The sequence below is a fragment of the Pseudophryne corroboree genome, chromosome 7, assembly GCF_028390025.1.
Source record: "Pseudophryne corroboree isolate aPseCor3 chromosome 7, aPseCor3.hap2, whole genome shotgun sequence".
Classification (NCBI taxonomy): domain Eukaryota; kingdom Metazoa; phylum Chordata; class Amphibia; order Anura; family Myobatrachidae; genus Pseudophryne; species Pseudophryne corroboree.
Window position 1 is genome coordinate 418,182,352 of NC_086450.1, and position 21,464 is coordinate 418,203,815.

At 48.1% G+C, this 21,464-nt stretch overlaps 1 protein-coding gene across 7 annotated transcripts in view; it reads right to left on the minus strand.

Annotated features, from left to right (window-relative positions):
* Positions 1 to 21,464, minus strand: part of LOC134945472 (dynein axonemal assembly factor 8-like) — a 318,655-nt gene that overhangs the window by 57,533 nt on the left and 239,658 nt on the right. For 4 of the 7 annotated variants that reach the window (XM_063934780.1, XM_063934779.1, XM_063934778.1 and 1 more), the window contains 3 exons: positions 20,178 to 20,373; positions 4,882 to 4,956; positions 2,796 to 2,893 (listed from right to left, as the gene is read on the minus strand). In XM_063934780.1, the coding sequence (XP_063790850.1) occupies positions 2,796 to 2,893; positions 4,882 to 4,956; positions 20,178 to 20,373 (369 nt within the window). Of the gene's footprint in view, positions 1 to 2,795; positions 2,894 to 4,881; positions 4,957 to 18,033; positions 18,095 to 20,177; positions 20,374 to 21,464 lie in introns of those variants that run through there. The other 3 variants (XM_063934781.1, XM_063934783.1, XM_063934784.1) reach the window with 3 other exon arrangements.

Sequence of the window (21,464 nt, forward strand, 5' to 3'; positions counted from 1 at the left end):
CAAATGCAAATGAAGAGATTATGGTGCCAGGTGGTAAAGTGTAAAATACACAACCAGATTTGGATTTGTGAAGGGTGCGTGGCCAAGCTCAGCTGTAAGCAGCAGACTGACCAGTATTAATATAACACATGCAACACAGTGACAGGGAAGGTGGCCCTTCTCAGCTCTGGGCCCCATAGCAGCTGCACTCCCTGCACCTATGGTAGCTACGCCCCTGTATATAACATGTGTAACTGTGACAGGGAAGGTGGCCCCTCTCATACCCTCCAACTGTACCTTTTTGGCAGGTACAGTACCTTTTTTTATGGTCTGTACCGATTTTTGGCTCTCCAAGCTTCCGTTGAAAGTATAGGAAAAGGGGCGTGGCCACGTCACCTGTACCCGTGGCCAAGCCCCATTTTCTAATTTGTATTGCTTTTGTGTGTAAAATGTTGGAGGGTATGCCCTCTCAGCTCTGGGCCCCATAGCAGCTGCACTCCCTGCACCTATGGTAGCTACGCCCCTGTATAACATGTGTAACTGTGACAGGGAAGGTGGCCCCTCTCAACTCTGGGCCCCATCGCAGCTGCACTCCCTGTGCCTATGGTAGCTATACCCTGTATATAACACATGTAACTGTGACAGGGAAGGTGGCCCCTCTCAGCTCTGGGCCTATAGCAGCTGCACTCCCTGCACCTATGGTAGCTACACCCTTGTATATAACACATGTAACTGTGACAGGGAAGGTGGCACCTCTCCGCTCTGGGCCCCATAGCAGCTGCACTCCCTGCACCTATGGTAGCTACATTCCTGTATATAACACATGTAACTGTGACAGGGAAGGTGGATCCCTCTCCACTCTGGGCCCCATAGCAGCTGCACTCCCTGCACCTATGGTAGCTACACCCCTGTATATAACACATGTAACTGTGACAGGGAAGGTGGCCCCTCTCAGCTCTGGGCCTATAGCAGCTGCACTCCCTGCACCTATGGTAGCTACACCCTTGTATATAACACATGTAACTGTGACAGGGAAGGTGGCCCCTCTCAGCTCTGGGCCCCATAGCAGCTGCCCGCCCTGCACCTATGGTAGCTACACCCTTGTATATAACACATGTAACTGTGACAGGGAAGGTGGACCCCTCTCAGCTCTGGGCCCCATAGCAGCTGCACTCCCTGCACCTATGGTAGCTACGCCCCTGTATATAACACATGTAACTGACAGAAAAGGTGGGCCCCTCTCAGCTCTTGGCCCCATAGCAGGTGCACTCTCTGCACCTATGGCAGCTACACCCCTGGATATAACACATGTAACTGTGACAGGGAAGGTGGCCCCTCTCAACTTTGGGCCCCATAGCAGCTGCACCCCCTGCACCTATGGTAGCTATGTTCATACCTAACAAGATAAGGAATCATGACACGGGGGCCTGGCCTAAGTAAGTTGGGGCGTGACTGTGTCATAGAACATGCCCCCAATAATATCTGGTCAACAATTACCATGTCGACACTAGAATGATGACATAATTTAACATGTCGATGGGTTCACAAAGTTGACATCTGCAAATGTCGCCATGTGGAATGTTGATATTCTCAGAATGCCGATGTTTAAGTCTAGGCGATACCGGCTGGGTTATGGTTAGACAGTAGGAGGAGGTTAGTGTTAGGCATTGGGGGATGGTTAGGTACTTGCAGTAGGGCTAGGGTCAGGTTACGGGAGGGGAAGGCTAGGGTTAGATACTAGGGAAAGGTGAGTGTAAAGGTCCGTACACTGTGTGATACGCCCCATGAGCGATATTGCATAGTGCTTCTCCTCCCCTCACGGACTGCCAACATAGTGTATACACACTGTATGATATCGCAAGCAATATCGTACAGTGACGTCATGCCGCAGCTGGCACGTGTATGCAGTTTTGGCCGGTAAGTCCAAATTGAACTGCATGCACAGCTGACTGAGGGGGGGGATAACGATGGCCGCGCATTGTTCATCGTCCGTAGCATACACATTGAGCGATATCACAAACGATATCGCTCAGAAGTCTGAAAATGAGTGATAGCATGTGTGATATTGCATAGTGTGTATGGACCTTTAGGTACTACGGGGAAGGTTAGGGTTAGGTACTAGGGTGAGGATTAGGGTCAGGCTATGGGAGGGGAAGGTTAGGGTTATTCACAAGGGGGAGGTTAGGGTTAGGTACTGGGGGAAGGGTTAGGGTCAGGCTACGGGAGGGGAAGGTTAGGTACAAGGGGAGGGTTAGGGTTAGGCTATGTAAGGGAAAGGTTAAGATTAGTCACTCGGGGGAAGTTAGGGTTAGGTACTAGGTACTAATTCTGCAACTTACTTTAAGTAAGAACCTTAGGGTAGTATTCAAATGATCTATCACGCCCAATCTCCTTTCTAAAGTGATCCCCGTTATTGCACATATCACGCCCATGGCAAACAGGGTTAGCTGCGTAAAGGGTTAGGGCACCTCGCTACCCCGGGGGTAGCGGGCTGAAATGATAATACCACGCTCGTCAGCAGAAACAGAACAGGTGTGGAAGGGGGGTGAAAATAATTGAATACCGCCCTTAAAGTGCAACTGTCACCTACATGCAGCGTATGCACCCATGTTGTGGTACAAGCCAATATATAAAGATCAGTTCAATAGCATAGCTCACTGATGGCACAAGTTCTTGATAAAATAGTTTAATGTATTTTTATAAATATTGGTGCAACCAGCAAAATGGCTGCACCCACTGTGCGCAAGCACAGGTCCATGTTATAATGGCATTGGTGAAGAAAATGAGAGGGGCCAGAAAAAAATCATATATCCTACCTGTTCAGCTTCTAGCACAACAGACTGCTGATCGCAGATGAGCCCTTCGGGGAAAAAATGCTTTATATCTCGCACTGCGGCCTGGTAAGATGTGGAACCTGGTGACAAGTAGGAGATGTGTGTAAAGAGTTATGGACAAATACAGTATATTCCAACTTATAACAGTAAAATTGCTAATTCAGTAAGAGAGTTTCCAAACTCTGCCATTACAGTCCAGGATTTAAGGATACCCATGCTTGTGTCCAGGTGGTTAAGTAACCTGTGCTCAAGCATGGATATCCTTAATATCTGGACTGTAATGGCAGAGCTTAGGACACTGCATTAAGAAATATTGCTGGACATCTGTCTACATTATAAGTGGACTTAGAAGTGTTGGACTATACATTAGGGTCCTTTTAAGCAGATATTATGAAGCTGAAACTACGAAGGGGGATTCGTTAAGTAAAAGGGTCACAATAGAAGCAGAGAAGACTTTGGGGCTCTATTCATGAAGCATTGAAAATAGTGGAGAAGTGAGCAAGTGGAGAAGTTGCCCATGGCAACCAATCAGCTGCTATGTATGATTTTATAGACTGCATTTTATAAATGTTACCTCAACACTAATTGGTTGCCATGGGCAACTTCTGTACTGGCTCACTTCTCCACTCTTTACACTGATTCATGAATAGTCCTTTTGTGTAACATCACACCCATAAATCCACAACTAGCAGGAACGCCATTTCCTTCCAGGACTTGTGCTATCTAGAGAAGCCACAGTCAGTGGTCACACCTGACAGCATGGATACTGCCATAGGCCGCGAACGTCACGTGACCTGCTGGGGTAATCAGTCTGTTTGTACCACCTCCCCCAAACCGCAGAGATTTGGGTTTTGGGTCAGGTCCTTGTATGGCAATACCATCACCTGCTATATGGGAGGGACCAGGTAGAACACAGAAATATAGACTTTATGTGACACTTTCCCTTTAATGCTACCTAGTCTGGGTACCTGCCTAGCCGTAGAATACAAAAGCTGGCTTCACTCAGCTCCTGATAAAAATATCTATTGTCTGTTTTTAAATAGTCTTTTCTCTTTGTCAGATTTACCTCAGGACAATAGAGTACAACCCAACACCCACAGCGGTATCAGCAGGTGTGGCAATAAGCCAAAGGTAAGCTGTGTGTGGGTGTATTCCAGAACTTTTACATCCAGGGTCCCTGCGTTGTCACAAGAAGTTTCTGAGCACGGGTGCCGTCATGAAATCAGTCAGTATATAATAGAGAAGGCAGCTTCCGGGCACCAGGCTGCTGATCGCTACAAATCAACTGGCGTATGACGTCAAGGCACTCCATCATCAAACCTTACCCAGTGTATGCCCACAGAACGTGCATCATTTTATTGTTTACAGGGAAATTTAGGCAGTAATAAAAGCACTATTTGGTGTATTCAAATTATTTTTGGATCTCCAACACACAGGATAAATATTGGTGGGCATGGTCGGACTGGCCCACAGGGGAACAGGGGAAACCACCGGTGGGCCCTACTGCCTGTGGGCTCTCCGCCTCCTCTAGGGATCAAGTTCTAGACTATTCTAGTGCACTGGATTTATGCATTATACTTATGTTACATTATACTTCACAATAATTTGGTTTATTATATATTTACCAAGGGGCACAGAACATGTAATGGTAAGCTAAACCTCTGTGGCAGCTGGCCACGCCCCCACTGGAACCTGGCTACACCTTTAAGCATGGGTCCCTACCAGGGACGTGTGGTGAGCTAAATAGCTCAGGAGGCACTAGCTAGCACCAGAGACAGATTTAAACGCAATATATTTGCCTAAGGGTACATCTGGGCATTACACACAGGTGCAGCAGTAAAAACCCCTGGAAATTTTTGTGAGTTTTGATCTGAGAGGTGCGGAAAAGATAGACAGGGGAGGCACTGCCTCACCACCCATAGACTTTTTACTGCAGAGATTTGGCTATAAAAATGATTTGAATAATACAAAAAAGATATTTCAAACATATTCTTTGTATTTTACATATACTTTATACAGTAAAAACTATGGTGCAAACGTTAGTATGACAGGAAAGGCTCTGCCTCACCTGCCTCACCCCACCGCACGTCACTGGTCCCTACAGCAGCATCCCCCTGTTGGGCCTTCATGCCCCAGTCCGACACTGTTGGTGGGGTATAATAATAGAACATTATCTACTAGGTACATTTACTAAGAAAAAAATTGTTTTCTTTATTTTCCATGATAGATGAACATTAAAATGGTAATGGCGAGCTCTTTATGTCTTTGCTGATCAGAACAAATAAGATTTTGATTCACTGCTGTCTATACACTTTATGGTGCACGCTGCTTGTGTGTAGTATTGGTGGCGGTTTTAGGTGCGGGCTAGCAGGGCAGCCGCCCGGGGCACTACAGCCCGAGGGCACACCCGTAGTCACCCTGCAGGCGCCCATCACCCGCACATTAAAAACTTCTGCAACAGGCTGTCCGGAGATCTATGGGGCCTAGGGATGGGATGACCAAGGGTTCTCAGCCAAAAATGATTTCTCTCCAAACCGATGGGGTTGGCATTCATTTTCTGGATTGTGATGGCTGCTACCGCTGCTTCTTTACGATCTGTGTCCTGCCGATGTGTAGTGATGTAACACAGCACGAGGAGAAACACTGGGCCTAATCCATGTTTGTACACACATGCCTACGCAGCTGCGTTATTCTAGGTTTCGGAATGGCTAATCATCGCAACTGAAGTTGCCGCCCGGGAAAGAAGTTAGATGCCCACCGGAGCAATCGTAAAGTCCTACGCAATTGCATACTCATACGCAGCACCAGCGCAATAATGACGTAGATTGACTCCTTGGGTTTTTGTGCTAAATTATTTCTCTGTTTAGCCTAATTTATGGCTCATATTTGCTGAACTTGAGGTAACAGCTTTATTTATTACAGGTGGCAATTTTTTGTATGTGCAGCTTCATACAGTGGAGCAAAAAAGTATTTGGACAGCCACCGATTGTGCAAGTTGACCCACTTAAAAATGACGAAAGAGGTCCGTAATTTCCATCATAGGTACACTTCAACTGTGAGAGACAGAATCTGAAGAAAGAAAAACCCAGGAAATCACATTGTATGATTTTTAAACAATTTACTTCTATATTCTTGTGGAAAATAAATATTTGGAAACCTACCAAGCAGCAAGATTTCTGGCTCTCACAGACCTGTTACTTCTTCTTTAAGAAGCTCTTCTATCCTCCACTCGTTACCTGTATTAATGGCACCTGTTTGAACTGGTTATCTGTATAAAAGACACCTGTCCACACCCTCAAACAGTCAGACTGCTACCTCTCCACCATGGCCAAGACCAGAGAGCTGTCTAAGGACACCAGGGACAAAATTGTAGAGCTGCAATAGGCTGGGATGAGCTACTCGACAATAGGCAATCAGCTTGGTGAGAAGAGATCAACTGTTGGCACAATTATTAAAAAATGGAAGAAATACAAGATCACTGACAATCTCCCTCGACCTGGGGCTCCATGCAAGATCTCACCTCGTGGGGTATCAATGATCTTGAGAACGGTGAGGAATCAGCCCAGAACTACACCGGGGGACCTGGTTAATGACCTCAAGAGAGCTGGGATCACAGTCACAAGGGTTACCATTAGTAACACACTACATCGTCATGGATTTAAATCCTGCAGCGCCCGAAAGGTCCCCCTGCTTAAGCCAGCACATGTCCAGGCCCGTCTAAAGTTTGCCAGTGACCATCTGGATGATCCAGAGGAGGATTGGGAGAATGTAATGTGGTCAGATGAGAGCAAAATTGAACTTTTTGGTATAAACTCCACTCGCCGTGTTTGGAGGGAGAAGAATGATGAATGGCATCCCAAGAACACCATACCCACTGTGAAGCATGGGGGTGGAAACATCATGCTTTGGGGCTGTTTTTCTGCAAATGGGACAGGACGACTGATCCGTATTAAGGAGAGGATGAATGGGGCCATGTATCGTGAGATTTTGGGCAAAAATCTCCTTTCCTCAGTAAGAGCATTGAAGGTGAAACGTGGCTGGGTCTTCCAACATGACAATGACCCCAAACACACCGCCCGGGCAACTAAGGAGTGGCTCCGTAAGAAGCATTTCAAGGTCCTGGAGTGGCCTAGCCAGTCTCCAGACCTCAACCCAATAGAAAATCTGTGGAGGGAGTTGAAAGTCCGTGTTGCCCGACGACAGCCCCAAAACATGACAGATCTAGAGAAGATCTGCATGGAAGAGTGGGCCAAAATATCTGCTACAGTGTGTGCAAACCTGGTCAAAAACTACAGTAAACGTTTGACCTCTGTAATTGCCAACCGAGGTTATATTACAAAGTATTGAGTTAAACTTTTTGATTGTCCAAATATTTATTTTCCACAAGAATATACAAATAAATTGTTTAAAAATCATACAATGTGATTTCCTGTTTTTTTTGTTTTGTTTTTTATTCAGATTCTGTCTCTCACAGTTGAAGTGTACCTATGATGGAAAATACAGACCTCTCTCATCTTTTTAAGTGGGTCAACTTGCACAATCGGTGGCTGTCCAAATACTTTTTTTGCTCCACTGTATAACATGGAAATAAGCACAAGCGCAATACGGAAGCACAGAATACAGGGTGTTTAAAAAAAAGGTAGGTGACCCTTTTTCCCCATCCTCACACATTGCTCGTGGTGCTGCGGGGCCTGCCGGAACGTCCTTAATTATGATTAGCCACCGACGCTGACTGCCAGAACATTTCCACCCATAACAGGATAGTTTTGATTGGTGGTGCAGGTCTCTGGAAACTGTCCTGGAACCCAGTTGTTACGGATGTCAGGAAAGGGTCGACATTCCGTCTTGACCCGTAACTTTGTAAATAATGTTCCACACACCATGCACATTCCTGGATAGTGTAGTGTGGCACACCGGCTGTCACTCAACGTCTACTGTAACACATAAGATACATAATATACACACACAAGTTTCTGTTACCTTTATTTTGAAACACCATGTAGTCTCCTATTAGAAGTATAGGAAGAGATCCCAAGCCACCAGCTCCAAGTTAATGCAAACTGATGCCTTTAGCGCAGTGGAAATGCCTGTGCAACCTCCATAATATGTCTCCACCCCCTTATCTTCACTCCGCCCAACTCCTCCATTTTGCTGGAGGTCATTTGTGCACACTGTCATGTTGCTGCACAAACCTACGTGGCTTAGCGCTAAGATAAGCGCATCTGTGCAAACCTAGGTGGACGGAGGTTCCAAAGATGCTTTTTTACTGTGGAGCAGCTGATTTGCTCCTCATTAATGGCCTCTTATGAAGCAGTTAATAAACCACATTCCCTGTACAAATGGAAAGCAATGAGTTTAATGCATGGCCAGAACAACCTGGACAAGTATTAAGTGGTATTGCAATCCTTAGAAGAGGTACAGGAAATGTATCAATAATTTAAACACTACATACTAAGGTCTTCCAGTAAGTAGGAAAGATGGACTGACGGGTGGTTAATAATGGTCCGCTGCTGTCATTTTCAGTGCATTGTTAATTGTGTAAAATGCTCAGCACTTACCCTTTACACATCATAAATGCTAGGTTTATTACTCACAAGAAAATATTCAAGGTGAACTAGAACTTCAACACATAATTTATATAATGTGGAGTCAAAACAGTTGTACACAAATCTTCCAATGTTTTATGTCAGGCTGGTTATGCCAAGCAGTACTGTATAGTCACTGGGTGACTTAGGGCCCCACCTAGAGGTCTGTGTGTCTATCTGCTCTCTGGATAACCAAAAAGAAAACCATAAAACCTAGGAGAGGGTCTGCGGTGAACCTAGTCCAGGTGGTCTGCATTTATCTGCTTTGGCCCACTCTAAAAGGGTCCGCCAGCCATTGCTAGCGGATGGCCCCTCCCCTGAAAACAACCTATGAGCTGTGCAGCAGAGCAGCAAACTGTCCCTCCCCTTTCCTGTCCTCTCCTCCCATCCTACCACCCTCCATTCCCTCTTCACCCTATTCTCTACACAAGTGGCTGCTGCAGGTGTGTGGAGGGGAGGTTGTGGGAAGTTGTTAAAGTTGTATGCATTATATGATGTGTGTGTGGGGTATTAATATTTTGTGAGCGGTGGCGTCTTAGTGTTATGTGGAGGAAAGTTGGGGTATCAATGTTATGTAGTCTCTCTTTAATAAACGTGGGAACTGATAGGGGATATGATATATTATGAGGTGGCTCATGAATGTGAGGGGCTGAAAAGGTTGTTCCTATGTGGTGACACTTTGCTAAATATAAGGGTTATTAACGTAATGTGAGGTTTGTGGGCCAAACACTGTATTGTATTTCCAAACAGGGGCCCAACATCCCTGTATCTGGCCAAGCAAGAGTAGAGAGAGCAGCATGATCTGTCACGTGCCCTATTCTGGTTGGACAATACAAATTAAGGTGGGGCTGTCCCCTATCGGGATTTGACTGCAGGGACAGTCAGGAGATATGTCCCACTTCATGCAACTCTGCTTGTGCAGGGGGAGCCACATGCACTCAGTCCGCCTCTCATCCTGGCTAATCTTAACAGTGAAGCATACAGAATATTGCATAAAGCATGCAGAGTCATGAAGTGCAGCAGCCTGGACCCTCCTTGGTGCAAAGCCTCATGAGCAATTAGCAACCAGCACTGCAGAGTGAACAGAGAGTGTCTGTGAGCAGAGGTAGAACATTGTTAAACACAACGGATGCATAGAGAACAAATTGGTGTAGTCATATTAAGCACACTAGTATTATACAACCTGTTGACCTCCAGCTATTGTGGAACTACAAGCCCCAGCACACCTAATTATGCTGGATACTTGCACTTGCACAACTGCTGGAGAATACTGGGGAAGGGAGAGCGTTCTCTTTGGGAAGATAATGACTGCCCGAGTGAGGGCTAGGGAGCAGCAAGGAATTAATTTCTGTTCTATTTCTGCTGTAAAATGAAAGGATACAATAAATTTAGAGCAATAGGATTATAATCATTATCCTCCTCCTTATTGCCCGCTGGGTCGTCTCACTGTTTATTATAGGGCACAAATTGCTGCATAAAATATCTGAGACAGTCTAAAGCTGCACAGAAATAGTCTCAGCCATAAACTTCATATCAGTGCTGTACAATGACGCAATATAAGGGTTCTATACTAAGATGTGATACAAATGTACTGTACAATGATGCAATATAGACAGGGCCAGTTCTAGACCGTGTGGCGCCCAGGGCGAATGTTTCCTTTGGCGCCCCATTGAAAATAGGAACAGTGCGCGTTGGAGGTGCACAACAAAAATACAAGGGCGTGTCCACAGAATAGTACCAATTCACATTACACCCACACAGTAGTGCCATGTTAGAACATTATGCCATGTTAGAACCCCTTACACAATTACACCACAGTAGAGCAAAGCCCCTTATACACATTACGCCAGGTAAAAGCCCCTTTTATACATGTTATGCCAGGTAGAGCCCCATACACACGTTACGCCAGGTAGAGCCCCTTACACATGTTACGCCAGGTAGAGCCCATGTAACGCCAGGTAGAGCCCCTTACAAACAGTGTGCCAGGTACAGTCTCTTATACACGTTGCGCCAGGTAGAGCCCCTTATACACGTTGAGCCAGGTAGGGCCCCTTATACACGTTACACCAGGTAGAGCCCCTTACACACATTGCGCCAGGTAGAGCCTCTTATACATTTTGCTCCAGGTTAAGCCGTTTATACATGTATAGGGAAGTGGCTACTGGGGGTTTGAGGTGGCCAGTGCGGTGCAGGCAGCGGACGGGCATGGGGTGACTTTGGCCGCGCCCTTAGGAGAGGTTTATTAAAATTCTAATTATGTAATTTTCCTAGTTCCCACCCGAGGCCTATGTTGAATTTTAGCTTCCTAACATATCAGGAAGTAAGAGAATTAGTGATGAGTCAGTCAGTGAGTGAGTGAGGACTTTTGCATTTATTTATATATAATGTGTGAATATATATATATATATATATATATATATATATATATACACACATACACTGTACTGTTCAGTGATGCAATAGAAAGGTACTGTACAATGACACAATATAAATGTGCTGCACGATGACACAATATAAAGGTTTTATACTATGTTGCAATAAAAAGGTGCTTACTAGGGTGGCCAATCCCGGGATCATCGGGATCCCGGGATTTGAGGCCAAAAATGCTGGAATTTGAATTCCGGGATTGGAGCCTCCAATCCCGGGATTCACGGGATTAAACTGCGCATGCGCTGTATTGGTTGTTTTTTTGTGTCCGGGCAGCATCACTAAGCACTAGCACTTGACTCAGCCTCAGACGCTGCCCGTGATCGGCTGTGCGCGGCGTGACATCAGCAAGGTCACGCTGCGCATCCCCATATCTTCCCCCTGGCTCGGCGCTTACACTGAAGAGCCCGTCTGCCCTCCAGCCCGCCCGCTCGCCAACCCGCCAGAGCTCGGCGTCCAGTGCGAACTCTGCGCTGCTGCCGAGGAGGAGGCGGCGGCTGAAGAGGAATCTGTCAGCGAACCCCCTGGGAAGCATGGCAGCCGCTGCCCCCTCAGCATCCTCGCCGGCCACCCCTGGGCTTGGCTCCCATAGCCTGGACAGGAAGCTGCTGAAGTACGAGCAGTGGGCGCAGCTGAAGTCGCGGGAGTGGGTGCGCGGGGAGCTGTGGCATGCTCTGCACCTCGGACACCACAGCCAGTGAGGTAGCCGCCCACCTGTTGCGGCCGGGGGAAGGCTCATCTGGGGAGCTGAGGGTTTTAGGCCAGTCTGCCAATGCTGCCGCAGCTTCCTCCCGCGGTGACAGAGCGGTGACGGAGGTGTTCTCGGGCGGGGGAGCCTGGACGGGCAGCACACAGGAGCCACCGGAGCTCGGATGCCCAGGGAGGGAGTGCTGGGAGGATGGCAGCGGCACGGCTCTGCTCCGGCACTCTGACAGCCTGAGCCCCGCTGTGTGCCAGGGGCTGGAGCTCTTCCACTGTGGGGCCGCGTCTTCCTCATGTGGAGGAGCTGAGCGCAGAGCCGCAGCCCTGTGTGGCGGTGACCGGGACGGCGCGCCCCCTGCACCATGAGCCCGCCCGCCAGCCCTCATTTCAAATGGAGAAGGACGACTGTGCTGCTCCCTGCCTCTGGAGTACTTTAATCTAGTGGTATGTTCTTTTTTTTTCTTCTGAACTTGAAATGGGCGGGGGCGGGGCGGGAGGTAAATTGAAGAACAGTTCAATCCCGGGATTGAGCATTTTTCAATTCCGATTCCTGGGATTGAAAAATAAGAATTTACTCACCGGTAATTCTATTTCTCGTAGTCCGTAGTGGATGCTGGGAACTCCGTAAGGACCATGGGGAATAGCGGGCTCCGAAGGAGACTGGGCACTCTAAGAAAGAATTAGGACTACCTGGTGTGCACTGGCTCCTCCCTCTATGCCCCTCCTCCAGACCTCAGTTAGGGAAACTGTGCCCGGAAGAGCTGACACAATAAGGAAGGGATTTGGAATCCCGGGTAAGACTCATACCAGCCACACCAATCACACCGTACAACTCGTGATACTATATCCAGTTAACAGTATGAACAACAACTGAGCCTCACGAACAGATGGCTCATAACAATAACCCTTTAGTTAGGCAATAACTATATACAAGTATTGCAGACAATCCGCACTTGGGATGGGCGCTCAGCATCCACTACGGACTACGAGAAATAGAATTACCGGTGAGTAAATTCTTATTTTCTCTGACGTCCTAGTGGATGCTGGGAACTCCGTAAGGACCATGGGGATTATACCAAAGCTCCCAAACGGGCGGGAGAGTGCGGATGACTCTGCAGCACCGAATGAGCAAACTCAAGGTCCTCCTCAGCCAGGGTATCAAACTTGTAGAATTTTGCAAATGTGTTTGAACCCGACCAAGTAGCAGCTCGGCAAAGTTGTAAAGCCGAGACCCCTCGGGCAGCCGCCCAAGAAGAGCCCACTTTCCTCGTGGAATGGGCTTTTACAGATTTAGGATGCGGCAGTCCAGCCGCAGAATGTGTAAGTTTAATCGTGCTACAGATCCAGCGAGCAATAGTCTGCTTAGAAGCAGGAGCACCCAGCTTGTTGGGTGCATACAGGATAGATAGCGAGTCAGTTTTCCTGACTCCAGCCGTCCTGGAAACATATATTTTCAGGGCCCTGACTACGTCCAGTAACTTGGAATCCTCCAAGTCCCGAGTAGCCGCAGGCACCACAATAGGTTGGTTCACATGAAAAGCTGAAACCACCTTAGGAAGGAATTGGGAACGAGTCCTCAATTCCGCCCTATCCATATGAAAAATCAGATAAGGGCTTTTACAAGACAAAGCCGCCAATTCTGATACACGCCTGGCCGACGCCAAGGCCAACAGCATGACCACTTTCCACGTGAGGTATTTTAGCTCCACGGGTTTTAAGTGGCTCAAACCAATGCGAATTTAGGAAATCCAACACCACGTTGAGATCCCACGGTGCCACTGGAGGCACAAAAGGGGGCTGAATATGCAGCACTCCTTTAACAAAAGTCTGAACTTCAGGCAGTGAAGCCAGTTCTTTTTGGAAGAAAATCGACAGAGCCGAGATCTGGACCTTAATGGAACCCAATTTTAGGCCCATAGTCACTCCTGACTGTAGGAAGTGCAGAATTCGACCGAGCTGAAATTCCTCTGTTGGGGCCTTCCTGGCCTCACACCAAGCAACATATTTTCGCCATATGCGGTGATAATGTCTTACGGTCACATCTTTCCTAGCTTTAATCAGCGTAAAAATGACTTCCTCCGGAATGCCCTTTTCTTTTAGGATCCGGTGTTCAACCGCCATGCCGTCAAACGCAGCCGCGGTAAGTCTTGGAACAGACAGGGCCCCTGCTGCAGCAGGTCCTGTCTGAGCAGCAGAGGCCATGGGTCCTCTGAGATCATTTCTAGAAGTTCTGGGTACCAAGCTCTTCTTGGCCAATCCGGAACCACAAGTATAGTTCTTACTCCTCTCCTTCTTATTATTCTCAGTACCGTGGGTATGAGAGGCAGAGGAGGGGACACATAAACCGACTGGTACACCCACGGTGTCACTAGAGCGTCCACAGCTATCGCCCGAGGGTCCCTTGACCTGGCGCAATATCTTTTTAGCTTTTTGTTGAGGCGGGACGCCATCATGTCCACCTGTGGCCTTTCCCAACGGTGTACAATCATTTGGAAGACTTCTGGATGAAGTCCCCACTCTCTCGGGTGGAGGTCGTGCCTGCTGAGGAAGTCTGCTTCCCAGTTGTCCACTCCCGGAATGAACACTGCTGACAGTGCTAACACATGATTTTCCGCCCATCGGAGAATCCTTGTGGCTTCTGCCATCGCCATCCTGCTTCTTGTGCCGCCCTGACGGTTTACATGGGCGACCGCCGTGATGTTGTCTGACTGGATCAGCACCGGCTGGTGTTGAAGCAGGGGTCTTGCCTGACTTAGGGCATTGTAAATGGCCCTTAGTTCCAGAATATTTATGTGTAGGGAAGTCTCCTGACTCGTCCATAGTCCTTGGAAGTTTCTTCCCTGTGTGACTGCCCCCCAACCTCGAAGGCTGGCATCCGTGGTCACCAGGACCCAGTCCTGTACGCCGAATCTGCGACCCTCTAGAAGATGAGCACTCTGCAGCCACCACAACAGCGACACCCTGGTCCTTGGAGACAGGGTTATCAGCCGATGCATCTGAAGATGCGATCCGGACCACTTGTCCAACAGATCCCACTGAAAGATCCTTGCATGGAACCTTCCGAATGGAATTGCTTCGTAAGAAGCTACCATCTTTCCCAGGACTCGCGTGCAGTGGTGCACCGACACCTGTTTTGGTTTTAGGAGGTCTCTGACTAGAGATGACAATTCCTTGGCCTTCTCCTCCGGGAGAAACACCTTTTTCTGTTCTGTGTCCAGAACCATCCCCAGGAACAGTAGACGCGTGGTAGGAACCAGCTGCGACTTTGGAATATCCAGGATCCAGCCGTGCTGTTGTAGCACTTCCCGAGCTAGTGCTACTCCGATCAACAACTGTTCCCTGGACTTCACCTTTATAAGGAGATCGTCCAAGTACGGGATAATTATAACTCCCTTTTTTCGAAGGAGTATCATCATTTCGGCCATTACCTTGGTAAATACCCTCGGTGCCGTGGACAGACCAAACAGCAACGTCTGGAAATGGTAATGACAGTCCTGTACCACAAATCTCAGGTACTCCTGGTGAGGAGGGTAAATGGGGACATGCAGGTAAGCATCCTTGATGTCCAGTGATACCATGTAATCCCCTTCGTCCAGGCTTGCAATAACCGCCCTGAGCGATTCCATTTTGAACTTGAACCTTCTTATATAAGTGTTCAAGGATTTCAAATTTAAAATGGGTCTCACCGAACCGTCCGGTTTCGGTACCACAAACATTGTGGAATAGTAACCCCGTCCCTGTTGAAAGAGGGGTACTTTGGTTATCACCTGCTGGGAGTACAGCTTGTGAATCGCCTCCAGCACCGCCTCCCTGTCTGGGGGAGTAGTTGGCAAGGCTGATTTGAGGAAACGGCGAGGGGGAGACGTCTCGAATTCCAGCTTGTACCCCTGAGATACCACTTGTAGAATCCAGGGATCCACCCGTGAGCGAACCCACTGGTCGCTGAAGTTCCGGATACGGGCCCCCACCGCACCTGGCTCCACCTGTGGAGCCCCAGCGTCATGCGGTGGACTTAGAGGAAGCGGGAGAGGACTTTTGTTCCTGGGAACTTGCTGTCTGGTGCAGCTTTTTCCCCCTACCTCTGCCTCTAGGCAGAAAGGACGCGCCTTTAACCTGCTTGCCTTTCTGGGGCCGAAAGGACTGTACCTGATAATACGGTGCTTTCTTTGGCTGTGAGGGAACATGGGGTAAAAATGTCGACTTCCCAGCCGTCGCTGTGGAAACGAGGTCCGAGAGACCATCCCCAAACAATTCCTCACCCTTGTAAGGCAAAACCTCCATGTGCCTTTTAGAATCCGCATCACCTGTCCACTGCCGAGTCCATAATACTCTCCTGGCAGAAATGGACATTGCATTTATTCTAGATGCCAGTTGGCAAATATGCCTCTGTGCATCTCTCATGTATAAGACTACGTCTTTAATATGCTCTACAGTTAGCAATATAGTGTCCCTGTCAAGGGTATCAATGTTATCAGACAGGGAATCTGACCACGCAGCTGCAGCACTGCACATCCATGCTGAAGCAATAGCCGGTCTCAGTATAATACCTGAGTGTGTATATACAGACTTCAGGATAGCCTCCTGCTTTCTATCCGCAGGCTCCTTTAGGGTGGCCGTATCCGGAGACGGTAGTGCCACCTTCTTTGACAAGCGTGTGAGCGCTTTATCCACCCTAAGGGATGTCTCCCAACGTATCCTATCCTCTGGCGGGAAATGGTACGCCCTTAGTAACTTTTTGGAAATTACCAGTTTCTTATCGGGGGAAACCCACGCTTCATCACACACTTCATTTAACTCTTCAGAAGGGGGAAAAACCACAGGTTGCTTTTTCTCCCCAAACATAATACCCTTTTTTGTGGTACCAGGGTTAATGTCAGAAATGTGCAACACATTTTTCATTGCCGTAATCATGTAACGGATGGCCCTATTGGAATGTACACTAGTCTCATCGTCGTTGACACTGGAGTCAGCATCCGTGTTGACATCTGTGTCTGCCATCTGAGGTAGCGGGCGTTTTTGAGCCCCTGATGGCTTTTGAGACGCCTGGGCAGGCACGGACTGAGAAGCCGGCTGTCCCACATCTGCTATGTCATCAAACCTCTTATGTAAGGAGTTGACACTGTCACGTAATTCCTTCCACATATCCATCCACTCAGGTGTCGACCCCGCAGGGGGTGACATCACATTTATCGGCACCTGCTCCGCCTCCACATAAGCCTCCTCATCAAACATGTCGACACAGCCGTACCAACACTCCGCACACACACAGGGAATGCTCTGACTGAGGACAGGACCCCACAAAGTCCTTTGGGGAGACAGAGAGAGAGTATGCCAGCACACACCACAGCGCTATAAATCACAGGGATGTACACTATAATGAGTGATTTTACCCTATAGCAGCTATATATATATATATATATATATATATATATATATATATATATATAGTATTTGTGCCTAAATTTAGTGCCCCCCCTCTCTTTTTTACCCTATTGAGCCTGGAAACTGCAGGGGAGAGCCTGGGGAGCGTCCTTCCAGCGGAGCTGTGAGAGGAAATGGCACCAGTGTGCTGAGGGAGATAGCCCCGCCCCCTTAACGGCGGACTTCGCCCGCTTTTTTTTTTTTTTATGGATATATGGCAGGGGATTTTACACATATATAGTCTTAATGACTATATTATGTGTATTTTTTGCAAATGTAAGGTAATCTTATTGCAGCCCAGGGCGCCCCTCCCCCCCAGCGCCCTGCACATATCAGTGACCGGAGTGTGAGGTGTGCATGGGGAGCAATGGCGCACAGCTGCAGTGCTGTGCGCTACCTTAATGAAGACCGGAGTCTTCAGCCGACGATTTCCTGGACGTTCTTCTTGCTTCTGGCTCTGCAAGGGGGATGGCGGCGCGGCTCCGGGACCGGACGACCGAGGCTGGGCCTGTGTTCGATCCCTCTGGAGCTAATGGTGTCCAGTAGCCTAGAAGCCCAAGCTATCTGCAAGCAGGTAGCTTCGCTTCTCTCCCCTAAGTCCCTCGTAGCAATGAGTCTGTTGCCAGCAGATCTCACTGAAAATAAAAAACCTAAATATACTTTCTTTTCTAGAAGCTCAGGAGAGCCCCTAGTGTGCATCCAGCTCGAGCCGGGCACAGATTCTAACTGAGGTCTGGAGGAGGGGCATAGAGGGAGGAGCCAGTGCACACCAGGTAGTCCTAATTCTTTCTTAGAGTGCCCAGTCTCCTTCGGAGCCTGCTATTCCCCATGGTCCTTACGGAGTTCCCAGCATCCACTAGGACGTCAGAGAAAAATGGCCCTGGATTGGCCTCCCTAGTGTAATATAAAGATACTGTACAATGATACAATATAAATGTGCTGCACTATGACACAATATACAGGTTTTATACTATGTTGCAATTAAAAGGTGCTGTACACCATTTTATAGATTGATAGGACCGGTAGATACCTAATTCCTTGCTCCCAACTCCTGCCTCCAAGATTTTGGTCTTCCTGCTCCCTGCCTCTGGAATTCTCTTCCTCTCCCTCTCAGGCTCTCCACCTCTCTTCAAAACTGCAAATAGGCTATAAAGACCATTCAGCTCTCATCCTAACCCACAACTCCTTGGCCCTCATTCCGAGTTGATCGCTCGCTAGCTGCTTTTAGCAGCAGTGCACACGCTAGGCCGCCGCCCTCTGGGAGTGTATCTTAGCTTAGCAGAAGTGCGAACGAAAGGTTAGCAGAACTGCTCGTAAAACTTTTCATGCAGTTTCAGAGTGGCTCCAAACCTACTCCTAGATTGCGATCACTGCAGACAGTTTAGTTCCTGGTTTGACGTCACAAACACGCCCTGCATTCGGCCAGCCACTCCCCCGTTTCCCCAGCCACTCCTGCGTTTTTACCTGGCATGCCTGCGTTTTTAGCACACTCCCGGAAAACGCTCAGTTACCTCCCAGAAACACCCACTTCCTGTCAATCACTCACCGATCAACAGAGCGACTAAAAAGAGTCGCTCGGCCTTGTGTAAAATTGATTGTTTTGTGTGAAAGTACTTCGCGCGTGCGTACTGCGGCCCATACGCATGCATAGAACAGCCGATTTGTAGCCTGATTGCTGTGCAGCGAAAAAACGGATGCTAGCGATAAACTCGGAATGACCGTCTTTACCATCTCTCTGTCTGCCCCTCCCCTTTAGAATTTAAGCTCTTGCGAGCACGGCCCTCTACCCTCATGTGCTTCTTCTCCTTCACATTGTTTTGTACCGTAAGTCATTCTAGTTTAATTAATTTGTTTGTGTACTTTGTAAGGCACTGTGGAACCCTTGTGGCAAGAAGAGGAAGAGGAAGAAGAGGAAGAAGAAGAAGAGGAGGAAGAAGAAGAAGAAGAAGAGGAAGAAGAATGATATAAAGTAGATAGACATGACATAGCTATATAGGTATAAGGTATATACTATACATATGACATAGATATGAGAGAAATACAGTAGATGCCACACAGTTAAGCTGTCCATTCACCAGAACGATATTGTTCCAACCAGCCAGCTACAGATGTGTCCTCTACAGGGGCGTTTTAACAGAGGAGGGGGCCCGTGGGCAGACTCTGGGTGGGCCCCCTCCTCTTCACGGCGCAGCATTGTGCCAGAATCTACTGCGCATGTGCAGGTCTCCGGAAACATGGCGCCTGCCATGTTCCAGAGACTAAATACCTACTGCGCATGTGCAGTGGCCATTTTGCTGGTGATTTTTTTTACAGCGGCTGCAGCTCTAATGCAGGACTCTGGAAAGCTAAGTAGAAAAATACAGGTGCAGTGCAGTGTGCCCCCCCAAGTGGACACAGGGTCCCAGGTGCACCACACACATTGCACCCATTCTAAAAACCCCAATGGTCCTCTATCATTGTTGTGCAAGTCACGTTAAACAGCCCTTCTAGCCGCGCCTAGCTGTAAGCGCGTTTACTAAGACTGAGTGTCTTTTGTTAGCAGAGTTGCACAGCACCTGCCAGCTCACTCATGCCAGGCATCTCCCACAACATGGCTACTGAGGCTGGATATATGAGGACACATCTGTAGGTGGCTAGTTGGAATGATGAGGTAATGTGTGGGAGCAAACGATAATCATCTGATTGCTCCCAAATGCCCAAATAAAATGGCAAAACATGGTTGGCCCAAAATTAAACATGTTTGATATATCCCAACCAGTTGCCTGGCAATTCTCCTAGTTTGGTTTGTTTAGTATTTATTTTGTACAATATTTTCCTGTTCCCTCTGTACTGCTCAGTGTGTCCCAGGACCCAAAATAGCCAAGAGAAAGAGTGACCTTCACAGACTTACCCCTGCCCTAAACAGTCTAATTGTTTTATGTGGACTGAACAGCTTGCAGATTTGGGGCGTGTGCTGTTTGTGATACCCAGGGCCATGACTTGGAAATATACAGCTATGGACATTTTTTTTTCCAAATCTGCCCCCCCCCCCCAACACCCCCCCTCTCCGGAGTACGGACGAGTATACATCCCTGATGAAGCCACACTTGTTATTGAATTTGATTATCTTTTGCCAACGTTTGATCCCAATACTATAAAGCTAATGCTTTGGTCAGGATGGCAGGGGAATTTCTCAGTGTGCACAGATGAAACAAAGTCAGAAACACGTGTGAGAGACGTAGCCACGTACCGTACATCCCATTCTGCACAGCACTGAGGCCATACTGGGCTCTCCACAGGAATTGGTCTTGAGCTTTACATTGATGCGGCTCATCCGGGCCCATGAGTTCTAGAAGCCTGAGAATGGAGTTGGGTCTCCGGAGGCACAGGATGAGGCAGGGGGCAGAGGTCAGGTAATCACAATGTGACTGGCACAGAACTTTGTTCTGTAAAGACAGCAAAAGAAAAACCAAAGTTAAAGTTTAATACCAAAAACAAAAAAGTCAAATTTCTAAAAGCATACTATATACTATAAATATATATAAAAAGCAATCGGAAGTGTGTCTTTGTCCCTGTCACCTATTTCCTGCATTTGGTTCGGGCCTGAGGCAATTCCATTCATTGCTCATCCAGGGAGTCCATGTACTGAAGTTTGCTGAGGCATTAACACCTGTAGCCAGAATGCTGACAGCAGTAGGATGTGAATGAGCTGATAATGTGGGAAGTAACACTTCCGTAGCAGAACACTAATGCACCCCAGGGCTGCCCCTTCCGCACAGAGAATATTCTAGTAATTCACATCAGTCCCGGCCCCCATCAGTCCCGGCATTGACTAGTCGACGTGGCCAGAGCCTGGCCGCGCCGATATAGTCAATGTTGGTCTGCCTGCACAGTCTATTTTTCCTTGCGATGCCGATCCCCCGGGACCGTGCATTGGCATCGCAAGGACTATACACACGGGGGGTCATTCCGAGTTGATCGCTCGCTAGCAGTTTTTAGCAGCTGTGCAAACGCTATGCCGCCGCCCACTGGGAGTGTATTTTAGCCTAGCAGAAGTGCGAACGGTTGCATCGCAGAGCGGCTACAAAACATTTTTTTGTAGTTTCAGAGTAGCTCAAAACCTACTCAGCGCTTGCGATCACTTCAGAATATTCAGTTCCAGATTTGACGTCACAAAACCGCCCAGTGTTCGCCCAGCCACGCCTGCGTTTTTCCTGGCACGCCTGCATTTTTCCTGGCATGTCTGCGTTTTTCCACACACTCCCTAAAAACGGTCAGTTGCCACCCAGAAACGCCCACTTCCTGTCAATTACTCTGCGGCCACCAGTGCGACTGAAATGCATCGCTAGACCCTGTGCAAAACTGCATCGTTCGTTGTGCCCGTACGTCGTGCGTGCGCATTGCGCCGCATACGCATGTGCAGAACTGCAGTTTTTTAGCCTGAACGCTGCGCTGCGAACAAATGCAGCTAGCGATCAACTCGGAATGACCACCACGGTGCGATATGCACTATATTTTCTTACGATTTTGACTATAT